This window comes from Canariomyces notabilis (genome assembly GCF_033297395.1).
Source record: "Canariomyces notabilis strain CBS 508.74 unplaced genomic scaffold N656scaffold_29, whole genome shotgun sequence".
In the NCBI taxonomy this organism is placed as follows: domain Eukaryota; kingdom Fungi; phylum Ascomycota; class Sordariomycetes; order Sordariales; family Chaetomiaceae; genus Canariomyces; species Canariomyces notabilis.
Window position 1 is genome coordinate 191,976 of NW_027041851.1, and position 15,355 is coordinate 207,330.

The window sequence follows — 15,355 nt, forward strand, 5'->3', positions numbered from 1 at the left end:
GTTCGGCAGATGAGGAGAAATGACGGCGCGTTAAACAGCGGCCCGGAATAGGCTGATATTCTGCAGCTGGCAAGTGACAACGCGCTTCCACCGTGATTGCCAACCCGGGGTGGAGAGCCCGGAAGGGAGGATGTCTGCATCACCGCGTGCTATCGATATTTGAAGTAGTACTAATTAATACATCCCGCATGCTTCTTCGCCGGTGCGGCCTGCAGTCACATTACCTTGCTTTGCTGTGCTGTTATCAATAACAGGAGTTTTAGAGACCATCGTTTGGACTGCCAACCCCTTTAGCACATCGCTATCACCCTTCAAAGTCAGTAACACGCCCTTTTCAGGTCGATCAACATAACACCCCGCCGCCACCCGAGTCATCTCGCCTGCTCTCCACCACCACCAAAACCACAACAATGTCCTCACCCCCCAAAAGCGGCATCAAAGTGATAATCGTCGGCGCCGGCTTCGGCGGCCTGACCGCCGCCATCGAATGCCACCGCCAAGGCCACTCCGTCTCCATCTACGAGAACTTCCCGGCCCTGAAAACCCTCGGCGACATCATCTCCTTCGGCGCCAACGCCGGACGCATCTACCACCGCTGGAGCAACGGCAAGATTGCCCAACGCCTGCGCGAGCTCAGCATCGACCTGACCAGCTACGGCTTCCGCATCCACAAGTACGACACGGGCGAGGTGGTGTATCACCAGCCCACCCCCCCGCAGGATCCCACCGCGCCGGTGTTTAATGGGCATCGGGGGGAGCTGCATGAGGTGGTGTTTAGGTATGCGAAGGAGGAGTTGGGGATTCCGATTCACTTGGGCCAGAGGGTGGAGGAGTATTGGGAGGATGAACGGGAGGGGAAGGCGGGGATTGTGTTGAAGAATGGGGAGAGGGTCGAGGCGGATTTGGTGATTGGCGCGGATGGGGTGAGGAGCAAGGCGAGGGAGTTGGTGTTGGGGTATGTGGATAAGCCGAAGAGCAGCGGGTATGCGGTGTGGCGGGCGTGGTATGTCTTCCCTCTCTCATCCCTCACCGTGGCAGTGGTGTAGTTCAAGCTGACCAGATGTCTGTCAGGTTCCCCAACACGGACATGATCGCCGACCCACGCACCCGCGAGTTCTGCGCCAACGGGGACACATTCAACGGGTGGATCGGGCCCGACGTGCATTTCCTGTTCAGCACTATCAAGGGCGGCAAGGACTGCTGCTGGGTGCTGACGCACCGCGACGAGCACGACATTGACGAGTCGTGGTCTTTCCCCGGCAAGCTCGAGGATGTGTACAAGGTGCTTGAGGGCTGGGACCCGACCTGCCGAGCGATCGTCGAGAAGACGCCCGAGGCCGATCTCGTCGATTGGAAGCTCGTCTACCGCGACCCCCTGCCGACTTGGGTCAGCAAGCACGCGAGGATTTTGTTGTTGGGTGATGCGGCGCACCCTTTCTTGCCGACGAGTGCCCAGGGCGCGACGCAGGCCATGGAGGATGGGGTGACGATTGCTGTGTGTCTGAAGAGAGCGGGCAAGGAGAATGTTCCGGCGGCGGTGAGGACGCATCAGGAGATTCGGTAGGTCATACTCACTCCCTCTTCTCCCAACACTATTATCTTGATGCTGACTGAGAGGGCAAGGTACGACCGCGTGCGCGCGGTGCAAAAGACGGGCGAGACCACGCGCGACAGGTGGCACAAGACGGACTGGGCCAAGGTAGCCGAGGACCCCAAGAGCATCTCGTTCCCGCGCGAGGACTGGATCCACCAGTTTGATGCCGAGAAGCATGCCGAGGAGGTGTTTGATGACATCTTTGGGAAGGTGACGAACCCGGATAGTGAGCAACAGAGCACCTTGCTCCCTGTTGGGCCGATTGGCCCGACCCCTGTGGCGGCAGCATAGGTAAGGGGCTCTGACTTTAACTTGGGGTTCTTGCGGGTGAGTATGGTATGCAGTGGTTAGAAGGGGGTTGGGAGAGGTTATTAAAGATGGTGTTTAGGGGTTAGACGTGCGTACCTTGCCTTACGAACCTGGAAGGCGTAGCAGAGCGGACTTGGCAAAGACTCGACTGAAGAGGGCACCTCGGCTGCTCTTAGTACATGTACTTGCTCGCTATCGGCGATTCGTTAGAGTTACCACGCCACCTGGGGTAGTACTGAATGGTTCTTTACGAGGTTCAAGTGATCTGAAGCTTGGAATATATGAAAATTGCATTTGCCAGCCCCCTACCTACACAATCAAAATGGTACTCGGTTCCGAGCCCGAGAGCTCGGTCACGGCCTCGCCATACATAGCCCCGTGGACGTAACAAGCCCCAACCAACTGATAGTATCCCCACTCCCACAGCGGTTTCCTTCTCAGGACCAACGGCGTGTTACACCCCAAAACGACGCATATCACATCCCCAGCAGCTACGCCGTCCGGGCCTAGGGCCATTCGCCCCTCCCGAGTCCGGAAGAACCGCCTACTCCCGCTCTTGGTCTTATAACACGTGTGAAAACCTGACATGCCCTCGACGAAGTCACCAAAGCTGCCGTCCCCGGGGGAGTACAGCTCCTCCTCGGAGCCAGCCTCGTAGTCTGAGTCTTCATCTTCATCGTCCTCTTCTTTCCATGGCCTTTCAAGCTCTTTAAGGAAGTCTGAGTCTCCGTTTTGATCATTCTCTTCGTTCCCTCCATGTTCCTCGTCGTCACTCTCCTTATCCGAGTAGGCGTCCCTCATGAGAAAAGCGCCCCGGAGCCATATCGTCACCGTTTCCTCAGAGAGCTTCCGTCCTCTCAAATCCGCGTCTGCGGTGCATGTCCTCACCAGATTGCGTATCCGCTCCATTCTGAACCTATTCCTTGTCTGCTTGTCGGTGTCGGCGTAAGAGGCAGGGAAGGCCTTGAGGACGGCTTGATGGCCGCCATCGTCACTACCTAAAGTAAGAGGTCTGGGCAGAAGTTTCTCGACGGCGTCGATAAGAGAGCCCTCGACGCACAGGATGCGGCCTCGGCTCAGAACCTCAGCCCTGCCAAGTTCTTGCAGCGAGGCGTTGTAAATCCCCGGCAGCTTTCCGACGCGAGCCCGGCCGGACATGGAAATTGAATGGATCAGGTGCCAGTCTGGGACCCACGACGGGATGTTGGTGGTCTGCTGCCGGCTTGTGAGTAATGACTGTAATGGTGCTGCGGCACCATCATTGCTCGGACCCGAGATGCCAATGCCGATGCCGATACCGGCCGAGCAGAGGAAACTACAAGGTAAAGGATTCAGTGGCCCTAGCAAAATCCCAATAAACCTCGTGGTAGGTTTTGGTGTAGTCAGGGACCATGTCAATGGTGGCGCCCTGTGTAACAGACCCAAGGAGTGCGTACACCCGATCTCTCGGATCTGAGCACATGAGATTCCGTGTGATGCTCAGCCGGGTTACCAGCGCTTTTATGACTTTTCTCTGACGGAAGAAAGCCTCCAAGACCTCAACATCCTCTGGGTTAACCAGACCCGCGGGAAATTCAAAGGTATAAGTGCCGCGAACCAGCTTCCTATCGGCGGCTCGGAACCAAGGGAGATCAAACTGGACAGCACTAACTAGAGCTTTCCAGAGTGGATGATAGCCATCCCCCCTATCGTCAAAGTCGTCGCCTCGCGGGCCGGGCGCCCACGATGCCGGGCTCTTGGTGACGTGTACAAGAACGTTGGAGGCCGAGACCAGGGTCTCCCAGGGGATTGAGTGGCCACCCCCGAGCAGCACCGTCGCTTCCTCGCAGAGCATGATCTCCTGGCACACCCACACCCGCGTCCACCAAGGATGGCTGAGTATGCGCTTCAGGCCTGCCACGGCTGTGCGCCATCGCCAGGCCCACTTGCGCAGAACCTTCTGGCGGAAGGTTTGAAAGGCAACGTCCTCAGGGAGTGCGGCCACGTCGTTGAGAAATTCCACCGCCATGCCTAGCTCCTTATCCATGCCCATGTCCTCCTCACCAGCGACACTACTCCCAAGCCAAGCAATAACCCCGCGAGCCTTGCGGTAAATCTCAGCCATCAGCCCGACCTGCTGTCCCTTCTCGGCGAGGTTCTGCTGGTCAATGCATATTGCGTCCACCCAGAGATATCTCGTCTCTGTCGCGTGCCGCACGTGTCGGAGGGCCTGCTCGCAGTTGCGCGTGACGTGGAGGACTTGGAAGCAGGCACTGTGAGAGTCCGCCCTGGGCTCTATGGCGACGGTGTCGGTCCCGTCGCCCCAGACATACGAGAGCGCGTGGGGTAGCTGGTCGTTGTCAAGCGAGATTTCTTGCGGGGTTATGCGTATGGTGGATGAAAAGTCCGCTGAGGGGAGGATAGAAAGCCGGCGGATGGTGCGGCCGTCGGGCGGTAAGGGGGTGTAGCAGAAGTTGGTGGTTGACATGCTGAAGATACCTAGTATATTACCTAGGTACATAGGTGGGTCGTATGGGATCTAAGGTACTAGTAGATGCTATCTAGGACATACTTGACCGAGTGAGAGTTACCAGGGAGGCACCAGGTAGGATGAAGCTGTGAGATTGGACGCCATCTTTCAGTTGAGGGGTAGCGCTTTCTACCAACTTGTCACGGGATGATTGGACACCATCCGAGGCTGTGAACAAGGACAATTCAGCTGGAGGCACTGCCTCACTGGTTGGACTTGTCGGATACCTACTACCTGTTACCTAGCCAGCAGACCTTGCTTGAATGGACACCACCGCTCATCTGGGCGAATTATAATGTAGAAATGTCAATAAGTTACTTCAATGTAGGACACTTCAACTCCGTCCCCCTGCCTAGGGAGCTCAGGGGCTAAGTAACCATGTTGAATGCAGCATTATGCAGGTAGTAGATCATCACATTCGGACATACATGTAGACGCCCGCCTACTCCTCATCTATCTGCATGATAACACTCTTCGTCTCCAAAAAGTTATTCATGCTGTACAGCAGCCCCTCTCGTCCCTGCCCGCTCCCCTTATACCCACCAAACGGCAAGTCATGACCCGTCATGGGACTAGTGCAGTTGATGCCGACATATCCACTCTCGAGGGCCTTGGCCACCCGCATGGCCCTGCTCACATCGCGCGTAAACACGGCCGCGTACAGCCCAAACTCGGTGTCGTTGGCCTTGGCAATGGCCTCCGCCTCCGTCTCAAACGTGTTGATGATCACCACCGGCCCAAACACCTCCTCCTTGGTGATGCGCGCCTCCTCAGGCTGGTTGACAAACACGGTCGGCTCGACAAAGAACCCATTGGTATCCTCCAGCTTGCCATTCCCGCCCATGGCCAGCGTGCCCGTCTTCTTGCCTTCCTCAATGTACATCATCACATTCCGGTACTGCACCTCATCCGCCTGCGGGCCGTGGTTGGTCTGCGTATCCAGGGGATTCCCAGCCCGGGCATTGGCGGCGAACTCCTTCTTGAACGCCTCAATAAACTTCTCCGCGATACTCTTTTGCACGTAGATCCGTGAATTCGCCATGCACACCTGCCCGCTATTATTCTGGATGCTGAACTGCGTCTTGGCGGCCGTCTTGGCCAGATCGGCATCCTCAAAGACAATGGCCGGGGACTTGCCGCCGAGCTCAAGAACAACTTTCTTCAAATTGGTCCGCGCCGCCTCCTCCTGAATCAATTTCCCTGTCCGGCTGGAGCCGGTGAAGCTCAGCGCGCGGACGTCCATGTGCCGAGAGAGGATCTGTCCCGACGGCACACCATGGCCGGAAATGATGTTGAACACGCCGGGCGGGAACCCAACTTCCACCACCAGTTCAGCGATGCGCGCCACGGCAAGGGGCGCCTTCTCACTCGACTTGAGCACCACCGTGTTACCCGTGATCAGCGCCGGGGCCGACTTGGCCGCCATGAAGTAGACAGGAACATTCCACGGGATGATGCACGCCACCACGCCGTACGGCTGGCGCAGCGTCATGGTCATGAAGCCCGGGGTGTTGACGCTGGCCTGGCCCTGGACGATGGGCCACGCCTCGGAGTAGTAGTCGTACTGCGCTGCGGCCATGTGTGCGTAGTAGTAGGTGGAGACGGGCATGCCCATGGAGATGGCGTCGAGACGAGCCAGTTCGTCGCGGTGCTCCCGGATCAGCGCGGCGAGTTTTTTGAAGTAGCCCGCGCGCTTGGCAGGGCCTAGGGCGGACCATGCGGGAAACGCGGCTTTGGCTGCTGCCACGGCGGCATTGGTGTCGTCTGCGCTGGCCTCGGGGACTATGAGTGTGTCAGCAAGAACTTGAAGGTCAAGGGGTGTTGAGGGTCACTGATCGCATACCCTCAGCTGAGAGCTCGCGTGTTGCCGGGTTGTAGATCGGAAAGGTCTTTCCATCGGATGCCCCCACGAGCTTCAGATCGTTAGCAGGTATTTCTTGACACAGGAACGGGCTCAGCAACTCACCTCTCCGTTGATCAGCATACGGGGTCGGACTGGGGTGTTGTCTGGCGCCATCTTGACAGGTTCTGCCAACAGGGTGAAGGACGCAGGAAGAAGGTGATCTTGAGCAGATAGCTGTAGTCGCCGACGTGAATTGGTGTACAAAGGTAGGTAGGAAATAGGTAAGGTAGTAGGTACTAGGTAGTAGGTATGATCGTTGGTGCTCTCTACAGTTTTCGTTGTGCTTCCATGCCGGCCGAATCGCTCGGCCGAAGTATCGTTACAGCTTCCAGGAGGAGGCAAGCCCCGCTCAAGTCCGACCTCGCATTCAGCATTGAGCAGACACGGACTTCTCATGCAGCCATGTGGCCAAGTAGGTGCTCAATAACGCCCAAGCGAACCGTTCCTTGCTGGGACGCGGCAGTTGAGTCTCAGTTTCGCGGTCGGCGCGTCTCATGGCTGGAGGACCCGTCCATGGGTGCAGCGGAAAGCTTTACCCGCGGGGCCTCTCGGTTGAGATGCCGAAATAGGGGTAGCAGAGATACTACTCCAACAGCACGGCATTAGCGTGGGTTCCTCGTGGCATCCATGGACAAAACGCCCAGTTTGGCTATTATACTTATTATCGCGAGCACAACAAGCTGCATGTGAAAGCACTGTGGTAGGGGTGGCAGGAATGGCAAAGAACGTCGTTTGCGGCATGAGGGTGGAGGTGGAGGTGGAGGTGGAGAACCCTGAAATTTAGATTAGATTTAGCAAAAATTGAAAAGTTGGCACTTCGCTAAACTACACTGGGTAGTACATACTTAGAGTAACACTCAAGTACGGATACCCCTAGAGGCTGACCCTGTGAACAGCTGGGGACAGGAGATCGGGGGATGACGTCTTGACATGGTGATGCTAAGCTTAGGCTAACATTATTTCTTATACTATTCAGGTAACCATCGACTAACAACAACTTGAAGTTTGTATACATACATACTAGTAACCACGACAACCAAAAGGGGTTGGCTCCGTCTAGCCCCTGAGATCCACCACCTTTTGCATCGTGCAAATTCACATAATCCAACCACCTGTACTTCACATCATCACGTTCTTCAAGTGCATCATGGCTGATTGATAGCATCGGATTTCATCTCATTTGACACCCCTTCTGCCTATGCTCCGCGTAACCCCCGCGCGGGGTACAGGATCTGATTAACCGCCAGCCATGAGCGGCAGCAGGGGTTGGTAACAGCCGATTGCTTGTGAGTAAGCAGGCCTAGTGTCTCTACGGGATATGATAGTACTCACGCTCTGAACCAGACCTTGACCTTTATCTCATCCAGGCAGTGTATAGAACCAAAACGTGGACATTACCTTACCTAGGGGCTCAAACTCCAAGCCGGATCTTGACCTTGCCTCGCAGTCGACTGCCAGGCCAAACCAACCCAGCACTACCACAAACTCGATTCCCCAAGCTCATCCAACCACATCCACCCGCCATGGCCCCCAAAAAAGGCACCATCGCCATCGAAGAAGCCGTCCTCAACCCAGCCGGCGTGTCCTGGATCGCCGAGTCAGCCGCGCTCTTCAACCCCGGCCAAACCTCCACCACCACCACCACCACCACCCCCTCCTCCTCAGACGCCCACCACGGCCTAACCAAAGCCCTACTCGACATCCACCAATCCCGCCTCGCGCAAATGGACGCCCACGGGGTCGAGTACATGCTGCTCAGCCTAACCTCCCCAGGCGCACAAGGCGAAGCCGACCCTGTCAAAGCACGCGCCCTCGCCGCGGAAGCCAACGACTGGCTTGCAGCACAAGTCTCCCTCAACCCGGCGCGGTTTGGCGCGTTCGCCAGCGTGTCAATGCACAGTGCTGCGGATGCCATTGCTGAGGCGAGGCGCGCGGTGCAGGAGTTGGGGATGTTTGGGGTTATGTTGAATGACTATCAGGTTGTGGGTGATGGTGCGGGTGAGGGTGGTAAGGGGGATGTGGAAGGGAAGCGGTACTATGATGAGGTTGAGTTTAGGGAGTTTTGGAAGGTGATTGAGCAGTTGGGTGTGCCCGTGTACCTGCACCCTCGGTACCCGCCTGCTAAGGATCTGCAGCCCAAGACGAGGTACGGGGAGAGGAAGCAGATTCTGGGCGCCGCGGTGCAGTTCCATTTGGATTTGAGCATGCATGTGTATGCGCTTTGCTCGAGTGGCGTGTTTGATGACTTTCCCAGGGTGCAGGTGGTGGTTGGGCATTTGGGTGAGGGGTGAGTGCTTCAAGGGTGGTGCGATGATGATGATGATGACGGTTCGCTGACATTGGGCTCTTCAGAATCCCTTTCAACCTCTGGCGGGCTGACCACTGGTACAACAAGCCGGTCAAGAAGGCCACGCGGCCGTCGAAGCAGGACTACAGCTACTACTTTACCCATAATATCTCCATCACGACGTCCGGGAACTTTAACACAAAAGCCCTCAAGTTCTGCATCGACGAGATTGGCGTTGATCGGTGTCTCTACTCGATCGGTCAGTGTGTTTCTCGGAGGCCCCGTGATCGATTAGCTTGGTCTTTCTAACAGAGGCCGGCAGATTACCCCTACGACACCATCGCTGAGGCCCAGGACTGGTGGAACACTGTCGATCTGCCGGAGGACCAGAAGCGGCTTGTTGCGCGCGAGAATGCAATCAGACTGTTCAAACTTCCCCTGGAGATATGATGCACTTAATGGGATTCGGTTCTTTTGAGGAGACGTCGAACTGTGGTTGCCAAGGGGGAAATCGGGGGCTTTACGGTAGTGCAGGCTTCTTTCCTAGCCCCTGAGACCCCATGGGACGGGTATAAACAGGCCTCTATCCACAAGGAAGTTGTACGTTGGACGGTGTTCCTGCCAAGGGCTTCTCTAGTCCTGGGCGCCGGTTTAGCCTATACTCTGCTCATATCAAATTGACGTCCAATCCGGGTTTCATTAGCCGTCTACCGCGCTCTGAGATGTCACTCAGCGAGCTTCGTAGTCCCGGATCCAAGTAATACTAGCGGTTGTGACCGCCGTATGGGAAGATGCTCAGATTATAGAGACCCTCCAGGTAGAGGTCGATATCAGGCACACCAAGCTGCCTGCGTCGCGAGAGGATAGGGAGCATCAGGCCCACGAATTACATGGGAGATTGTTGGTGCGTGCTTGGAGACAGCCAAAATGTTTGGGGGTGACGGTTAGGGAGTTCGCTGATCAGGTGAGTCAGACTCTGATCGTGTTGACAGGCAGGTACGGGGTGGTGATGATGGATCGAGATCCTGCTGAGTGAATGAACGCTGAATACCTACTATTATGTTGGGGGCCAAGTACATGTACTCGTTGATTCCTAGTCAGTATCCCGGCGAAGGCGAGGTTTTCCTGTTTCACAGGAGTCCCAACAAGGACCCGGCTTATACGAGTGTCCCTGCCATGCTTCAGACGGGAGCGCTGCGTCTACTGGACGCCGTAGCTCGGCGACCGCCGCTTTACCGGTGGCTACCGACGTTGAGATGTCCGCGGCTGCGGTTCACGTTGCTGTTACTGTTCCTACAGCTGTGACCGCATGCTGAGTAGGTGCTGAGCGCTGATGTAAGAACTGGGGTTGAAGTTGGGGTCGGACCGTAGTAACGGGAATCATGGCCGGCAGTACGCGGGTTGTACAGACTTGAATAAGACGACATGACTCACCCAGGTCCCGTGAGTTTAGTCCTAGTTGGCTGCCAGTAAGACCAGGTTTATCATGCCTTCATGTTCGGCCGCAGTCAGGTCTATGAATAAAATATCATGATGAAGCCGTTGTTTACACCCAATAGACTAGTAGTTCACGTACATTTTTGGAGGTTCATATTCCACCTCTGTTGGAGTCCGTCTAGAACCTGAAGACCTCACTGTATGAAGAACAGGCAACTGGGTCTAGTTTACTTGTTCCTGAACCCGAACAAAACCTTGTTGGCTTGCTGGCCCTGATACCGAGCCTGTCAGCCCAAATTTTCAATGTGTCCAAAGAAGCCATTCGGGATTCCTCGAGTCATCCTATGTTCTCTAAACGACATAAAGCTTTTGACTCCTGTGCCCACGGCACAGTCACCGAGGAAATGGCCAGGCTGTGAATGACCAACATCGCTGAGAAAACTGCACGGCACAGCCGCAGCCCAACTGCCTGAGGATAAGCATATCGTATTTTGGGAAAGAATAAGATGCGCTGAATTCCTGCCGTGCAACCACACTTCATCGGGCTGGCGACATCCGAGGCGGTTCGCCTTGCTGCCCGGGCCACTTCCACTTTGCCCAGGCTGTTGATTGTAGCCGCATCTGGGAGCGCTTGCTGTCGGGTTAAAAGAAATACGGCAGCCTCAGCATATCTTGCGAATGCAGTCACAAGACTTCAAGGACTGAGTCTGGAGTGGCATTGCTGTGATGGGAATGAGGCGCACGGGAGGGCAAATATTGGATGAGAACAGGCATGGAACCAGACCTTCGGGACGACGGATGGAATAAACAAGGGACAAAGGACTCGCACGGATGAAGATAAAATGGGGGTAACTCTCCATAACTTTGGATACTTGGGTTTGATAGGAAACGAACCCAGTCGAATACCTACCTTAAGCTCTCGCAAAATGACCGTCACCATTGTTGATGAAGTGGCTGCGAAGCTCAAGGGCCAGACGCTCCATCTTCCAAGTCTTCGAGACCTCTATGCACGATGGCCCAACGAAATCAGTCCCCATTACGACCAACACCAAAAAATCATTGATGACCAAATCAGTCGGCGGATCACGGACGAACACGCGCGCAGAAAGGCCGAAAAGATCAACGTCGCCTTCTTCTCTGCTACGTACGTGACTGGACCCCTGATGACCTCCGCTCTTGCGCACAGCACCTATCTAACACCGGATAGCTGGTACCCCCGATCATCCCTTGACCGTCTAGAAACCATCTCCTGGTACACCCTCTGGCTCTTTCTCTGGGACGACACCATCGAGGACAGCGCCATCCCACAGGCAAGTTCCGAGTCCCAGCCTTCAACAGACAAAAACATGAAGATAGGCTGGCTTCACCAGCAAGCACTTCGCTACGTCAAGTTCCATCTCGGACTAGTGAGCCCCCGCCCCGCTGAAGAGCCTGCAGCACCGACAAGATACTGCGCCCTCTTCAAGTATGCCGCCGAGCCACTGCGCGCTGCCTGCACCATCACCGAGAGAAACCGCCTCTATCAGCTGCTCAGCAGCTACATGGAGTGTTGCGAGGTCGAGCACGGATTTGTGAGCAGGGCCTCGCTGCCGAAGCTGGATGAGTACTGGGGCCATCGGCTGGGGACTTCGGGTGTGCACACGTATGGCGCGCTAGGGGAGTGAGTTACCAACTTGAAGATCAGCACCCATTCCAAATCTCCAGGCATGCTGTCTGGTTAAGTACTTGTACTGACATTGAGTATAGATACATGGCCGGCGGTAGAATTCCCCCGCGGCTGTTCAAGACGGCAGAGATAGCTTCCGTGTGGTTCGAGACGAATCGTCAGGTTGTGATTGTGAACGATCTGATATCGCTCAAGAAGGAGATGGTACATCACTCTTACCCCTGAGTCCCAGACTGGCAAAAGATCAAACCGGCTGACACCTCGCAGAACAAGAGCTTGCACTCCCTAGTGCCCATTTCTCTGCAGGACACAGGTGCAGACCTAGACGAAGTGGTCCGATTTCTACTGGAAACGCTGCGCATATCCCGGGATAATATCAACAGTGCAGCGGACAGACTGCTCGCCATGGTCGGGGAGGATCCTGCGGCTGCAGCTAGGGTTCAGAACTATATTGGGAGCTTTCAGACAATAGCTACGGGGAACTATTGGTGGTCGTAAGTCTCTTAAGCGTCAGGTCTCAGTTCTATGCTCGTGGATGTGGTACTGACGGCTCGGGCGGCGGCTAGGCTCGCGTGTGATCGGTACGGCATTACAAGATATATCCAACCGGATGGATCGTTGCTGATTCCGCTCTAAGGGTGCTAGGAACCTCTGTGCGGGTGGATGTTTATCTTTTACCTGTACATCATAGGGTTACCTGCTACCTAGATACACGGACTGTGTCATCATGATGGCATTCGCCTCACCAATTCACACATATATTATGCAACATCCGGGTCATGTCACAGGTGTTCCCGGTCTTCCATCGCTTGTAAATGGGAGTAACTAGATAGGAAAAGAGATGCGATTAGAAGTGAAAGCTCTACCTTAACAATTGACGCTAATAGGGAGTACCTGGTCACTAGCTCTTTTCTACAGCACCGCAAAGTATCGACTTAGCACTTACACGCACCATAGTGCTCGTTTCACTGATGAATTCACCAGGAGATGGGTCAGTTTCAACAGTAATAAAGCGTGTCGCCCAAGAGCAAATTCTGGTCGTGCGTGCCGATATGCTATAGCCAGAGACCTCTAGGAGTAGACTAGAGGTCAGCGACGTGGCATCATTCAGTATCTACTAGAAAGGTCTCCGTGGCTTATTGCCTACCTACAACCCGACTACCCTCTCCTGACCAGTTAGTCACACTAGATACTCGTTAAACCAGCTAACAGCCTGCAGGAAAGCCTGCTCCTTCGCAAACCGCTGCACCTTGACTGAGGGGTCACACCGAACAGCAAACCCGTGCTCGACGCCCGAAAACAGGTTGATCTGGTACGGCTGGCCCGTCTTCTGCAGGATCTCCTCCGACTTGTGACGCTTCTCCGCCGGGAAGATGCTATCCGTCTCAGCGGCCGAGATGGCGAAGGGACCCGTGATGGCCGCGAGCTCGTCCTCCTCCACAAACGAAGGGTGCGCCACGTAGCCGACGTTGATGCCATCCTTGTAATGCCGGACCACGTACTGAGCAAGACCAGTCAGCTTGATTGTCGTTACGTCGACTCAACTGGCCCATCATACCTTGGCACCGAAGCAGTACCCAACCGCCCCAATCTTGGAGATACCATACTCCTCCTTCAGCGTCTTGATGCCCTCAACAACGATGGGATCAACCACCTCCTTGGTGTGCGGGGTCTTGCCGTCGGAGCCATTGGCCAGCCAGGCCATGATATTGAAGTCTGCAGGGCGGTTCAGCGGGACGGGATCGCCGTTAAACACGTCGAGCAGCAGCGTCAGGTAGCCGTTGGCGGCGAATTGGTCGGCGAGCAGTTTGCTGTTCTGCCAGATGCCAATCACGTCGGGGATAAACAGGATACCGGCGCCCTTGTGCTCCTTGCCAGCGGGGGGTGTGGCCAGGTAGGCGTCGTGCTTGTTAGCGACCTTCACCATCTTGCCGGCGGGTTCGCCGCTGAGGGTCTCACGTCAGTCGCTTTTCGAGCTGGTATATTGGGGGCGGGTTACTTGCTCATGTCTGACGCCGATGGTGCAGCAGACTGCGGGCGGGTTGGAGGCCATGGTGATGATTACAACTCAGGGAAACAGTCTGTCCCGTCACTCTGCGTCAGGTATGTTTGCTGGAATGGGTCACAGAATCAGTGAATTTCCCGGAGTGCAGAGGAAATGTTCAAGGTTTTGACTGCAAGAATTATTAATCGTTTCCGATGGTTTTCGGTGCCCGGCTGCTGGAGCAAACTTCTAAGGATCATCGATGAAACGTCGGAAGGAGCAGCCTGGCCGCCGTGGAAGCTTCTGCCGGCATCTACGTATATACGTTGTACACTACAACACCCCACCCGACCGGTTTGCTCGTAGCGCTAATGCCCGACTTGGAGACTTGAAGAAATGAAGGGTCATTCTCAATCTCAAGATCCAATTCTCAACTGAGAACAGCCCCTCCCTCCCACATGTAGGTTCTGAGGAGACCATCGTTGAATGCTTTGCGTGATGATCTGTATTCTTGTGACTGAACTCAAATCTCATAAGCCTTGCTCGGTTTCTCTTGAATCTGGTATCAATCGTATCATGGCCCTGAAAACCCAGCATTGCTCGAATTGTGTACCTTCACAATTGAGGACCCCTCATCCCCCGCCCTCGTGTAACCCCGCGCTATCGCCGGCCGCGCGGCGCACTCGGCTTTCGGCCTTGGCTGCACGTGGTAACTCCGGGCATTGTAGTATCTCCGGCGGTTAAGGAACGCCGGCATCCCGTCCCTCTTTCAGAGCCGCTTGCGAAACACTCTAACCTTTGCCTTCTTCGCGAGGATATCGGCCAACCAAGGTAAATCATCTCGCACCTCGGCGGTCCGCAACAACCGGTATCCTCTCCGTTCATACCACGCCGCCAGCCGCTCCTTGAACTCATGCACCCACCCGTCACCCACAATCACCTCGACCTGCATCTGCTTTGCACCCTGCGCCCTCGCTCGCTCCTCCACGAACTCCACCAGGGCCCGTCCCACGCCGGTCCCCTGGAAGGACGGGTCGCAGACAAGCATGCCGCAGGCGCCGATGCTCCCGCCGTCGTCGTCAACTTGCATGTGCAGCCGCACGCACCCCATCACGTCGGCCGGATCGGCATGAGACGAGCCGCGCCGCCAGGCTACGGCTATTTCGGACGACTGAATGTAATGCCGCAGTTCGGCAGCTGAGCAGCGAGTGAACTTGCCGGGCTGCCAAAAGTCGGCTTCAAATCTGGTGTAGACTGCGTTGATCAGGTTGGTGAGGTAGGTTACGAAGACGGCGTCGTCTGCGAGAGCCGGGGCGGCGACGGCGATCTCGAACGGCGGCGGACATGGCGGCACAGATAGGGTTTCTGCTGCCATTTTGAGGAGTGTCAAGGCGTTGACCGGAACTCAAGAAGAAACCTGAAGTCTAGGAAGTCCTCTGCCCTGTTCATGAACCCTGCTTCCAATCGCTGTGAGTCACCTCAATTGGGGTCTCTTCAAATGATTCAATGTATCTCGCCCTGTCCTTGACATGACAGACCCATGGTGCCACTTGTGCCTGAATTTGCTCCCGAACCGGCCGAAACTCCATCGCTATGCATGGTCCTTCGTCGGAGGACAGGCATGGTCCCTGATCGCACAAAATTGAGGCTTTTGGTAGAAACGCAA

General features: G+C 55.7%; 8 protein-coding genes across 8 annotated transcripts; 3 read left to right on the forward strand and 5 right to left on the reverse strand.

Moving 5' to 3' along the window:
- Positions 1 to 104: 104 nt before the first annotated feature.
- On the forward strand, positions 105 to 2,204 carry N656DRAFT_783772 (FAD/NAD(P)-binding domain-containing protein). Its single transcript, XM_064816027.1, has 3 exons — positions 105 to 1,003; positions 1,072 to 1,560; positions 1,624 to 2,204. Exons 1-3 carry the CDS (start codon positions 411 to 413, stop codon positions 1,883 to 1,885), a joined length of 1,344 nt encoding a protein of 447 aa, XP_064666380.1. The 5' UTR covers positions 105 to 410; the 3' UTR covers positions 1,886 to 2,204.
- A 1,755-nt stretch (positions 2,205 to 3,959) lies between these two features.
- N656DRAFT_717420 (HET-domain-containing protein) lies at positions 3,960 to 4,370 on the reverse strand (the record flags this gene model as incomplete). The annotated part of the gene is made up of 1 exon (XM_064812203.1): positions 3,960 to 4,370. A coding segment is annotated over one exon (411 nt), but the record flags the coding sequence as incomplete, so codon positions are not given.
- A 484-nt stretch (positions 4,371 to 4,854) lies between these two features.
- Positions 4,855 to 6,429, reverse strand: N656DRAFT_792279 (aldehyde dehydrogenase; the record flags this gene model as incomplete). Its single annotated transcript, XM_064817061.1, has 3 exons — positions 4,855 to 6,194; positions 6,256 to 6,325; positions 6,379 to 6,429. 3 exons carry the CDS (start codon positions 6,427 to 6,429, stop codon positions 4,855 to 4,857), a joined length of 1,461 nt encoding a protein of 486 aa, XP_064666382.1.
- Positions 6,430 to 6,656: 227 nt separating this feature from the next.
- Positions 6,657 to 7,187, reverse strand: N656DRAFT_375776 (uncharacterized protein). The gene is made up of 2 exons (XM_064809437.1): positions 7,161 to 7,187; positions 6,657 to 7,088 (listed from the first exon to the last, which is right to left on the reverse strand). Exon 2 carries the CDS (start codon positions 7,054 to 7,056, stop codon positions 6,808 to 6,810), a length of 249 nt encoding a protein of 82 aa, XP_064666383.1. The 5' UTR covers positions 7,057 to 7,088; positions 7,161 to 7,187; the 3' UTR covers positions 6,657 to 6,807.
- A 190-nt stretch (positions 7,188 to 7,377) lies between these two features.
- Positions 7,378 to 9,296, forward strand: N656DRAFT_848313 (amidohydrolase 2). The gene is made up of 4 exons (XM_064819294.1): positions 7,378 to 7,601; positions 7,660 to 8,602; positions 8,668 to 8,861; positions 8,925 to 9,296. The coding sequence occupies exons 2-4, from the start codon at positions 7,839 to 7,841 to the stop codon at positions 9,050 to 9,052; spliced, it is 1,086 nt and encodes a 361-aa protein (XP_064666384.1). The 5' UTR covers positions 7,378 to 7,601; positions 7,660 to 7,838; the 3' UTR covers positions 9,053 to 9,296.
- A 1,669-nt stretch (positions 9,297 to 10,965) lies between these two features.
- Positions 10,966 to 12,534, forward strand: N656DRAFT_771525 (terpenoid synthase; the record flags this gene model as incomplete). The annotated part of the gene is made up of 5 exons (XM_064813867.1): positions 10,966 to 11,183; positions 11,247 to 11,699; positions 11,786 to 11,909; positions 11,973 to 12,199; positions 12,414 to 12,534. 5 exons carry the CDS (start codon positions 10,966 to 10,968, stop codon positions 12,532 to 12,534), a joined length of 1,143 nt encoding a protein of 380 aa, XP_064666385.1.
- N656DRAFT_760743 (alpha/beta-hydrolase) lies at positions 12,446 to 13,827 on the reverse strand. Its single transcript, XM_064813221.1, has 4 exons — positions 13,709 to 13,827; positions 13,264 to 13,651; positions 12,849 to 13,206; positions 12,446 to 12,774 (listed from the first exon to the last, which is right to left on the reverse strand). Exons 1-3 carry the CDS (start codon positions 13,756 to 13,758, stop codon positions 12,886 to 12,888), a joined length of 759 nt encoding a protein of 252 aa, XP_064666386.1. The 5' UTR covers positions 13,759 to 13,827; the 3' UTR covers positions 12,446 to 12,774; positions 12,849 to 12,885.
- Positions 13,828 to 14,458: 631 nt separating this feature from the next.
- Positions 14,459 to 14,992, reverse strand: N656DRAFT_685931 (uncharacterized protein; the record flags this gene model as incomplete). Its single annotated transcript, XM_064810617.1, has 1 exon — positions 14,459 to 14,992. A coding segment is annotated over one exon (534 nt), but the record flags the coding sequence as incomplete, so codon positions are not given.
- Between the last annotated feature and the right edge of the window lie 363 nt (positions 14,993 to 15,355).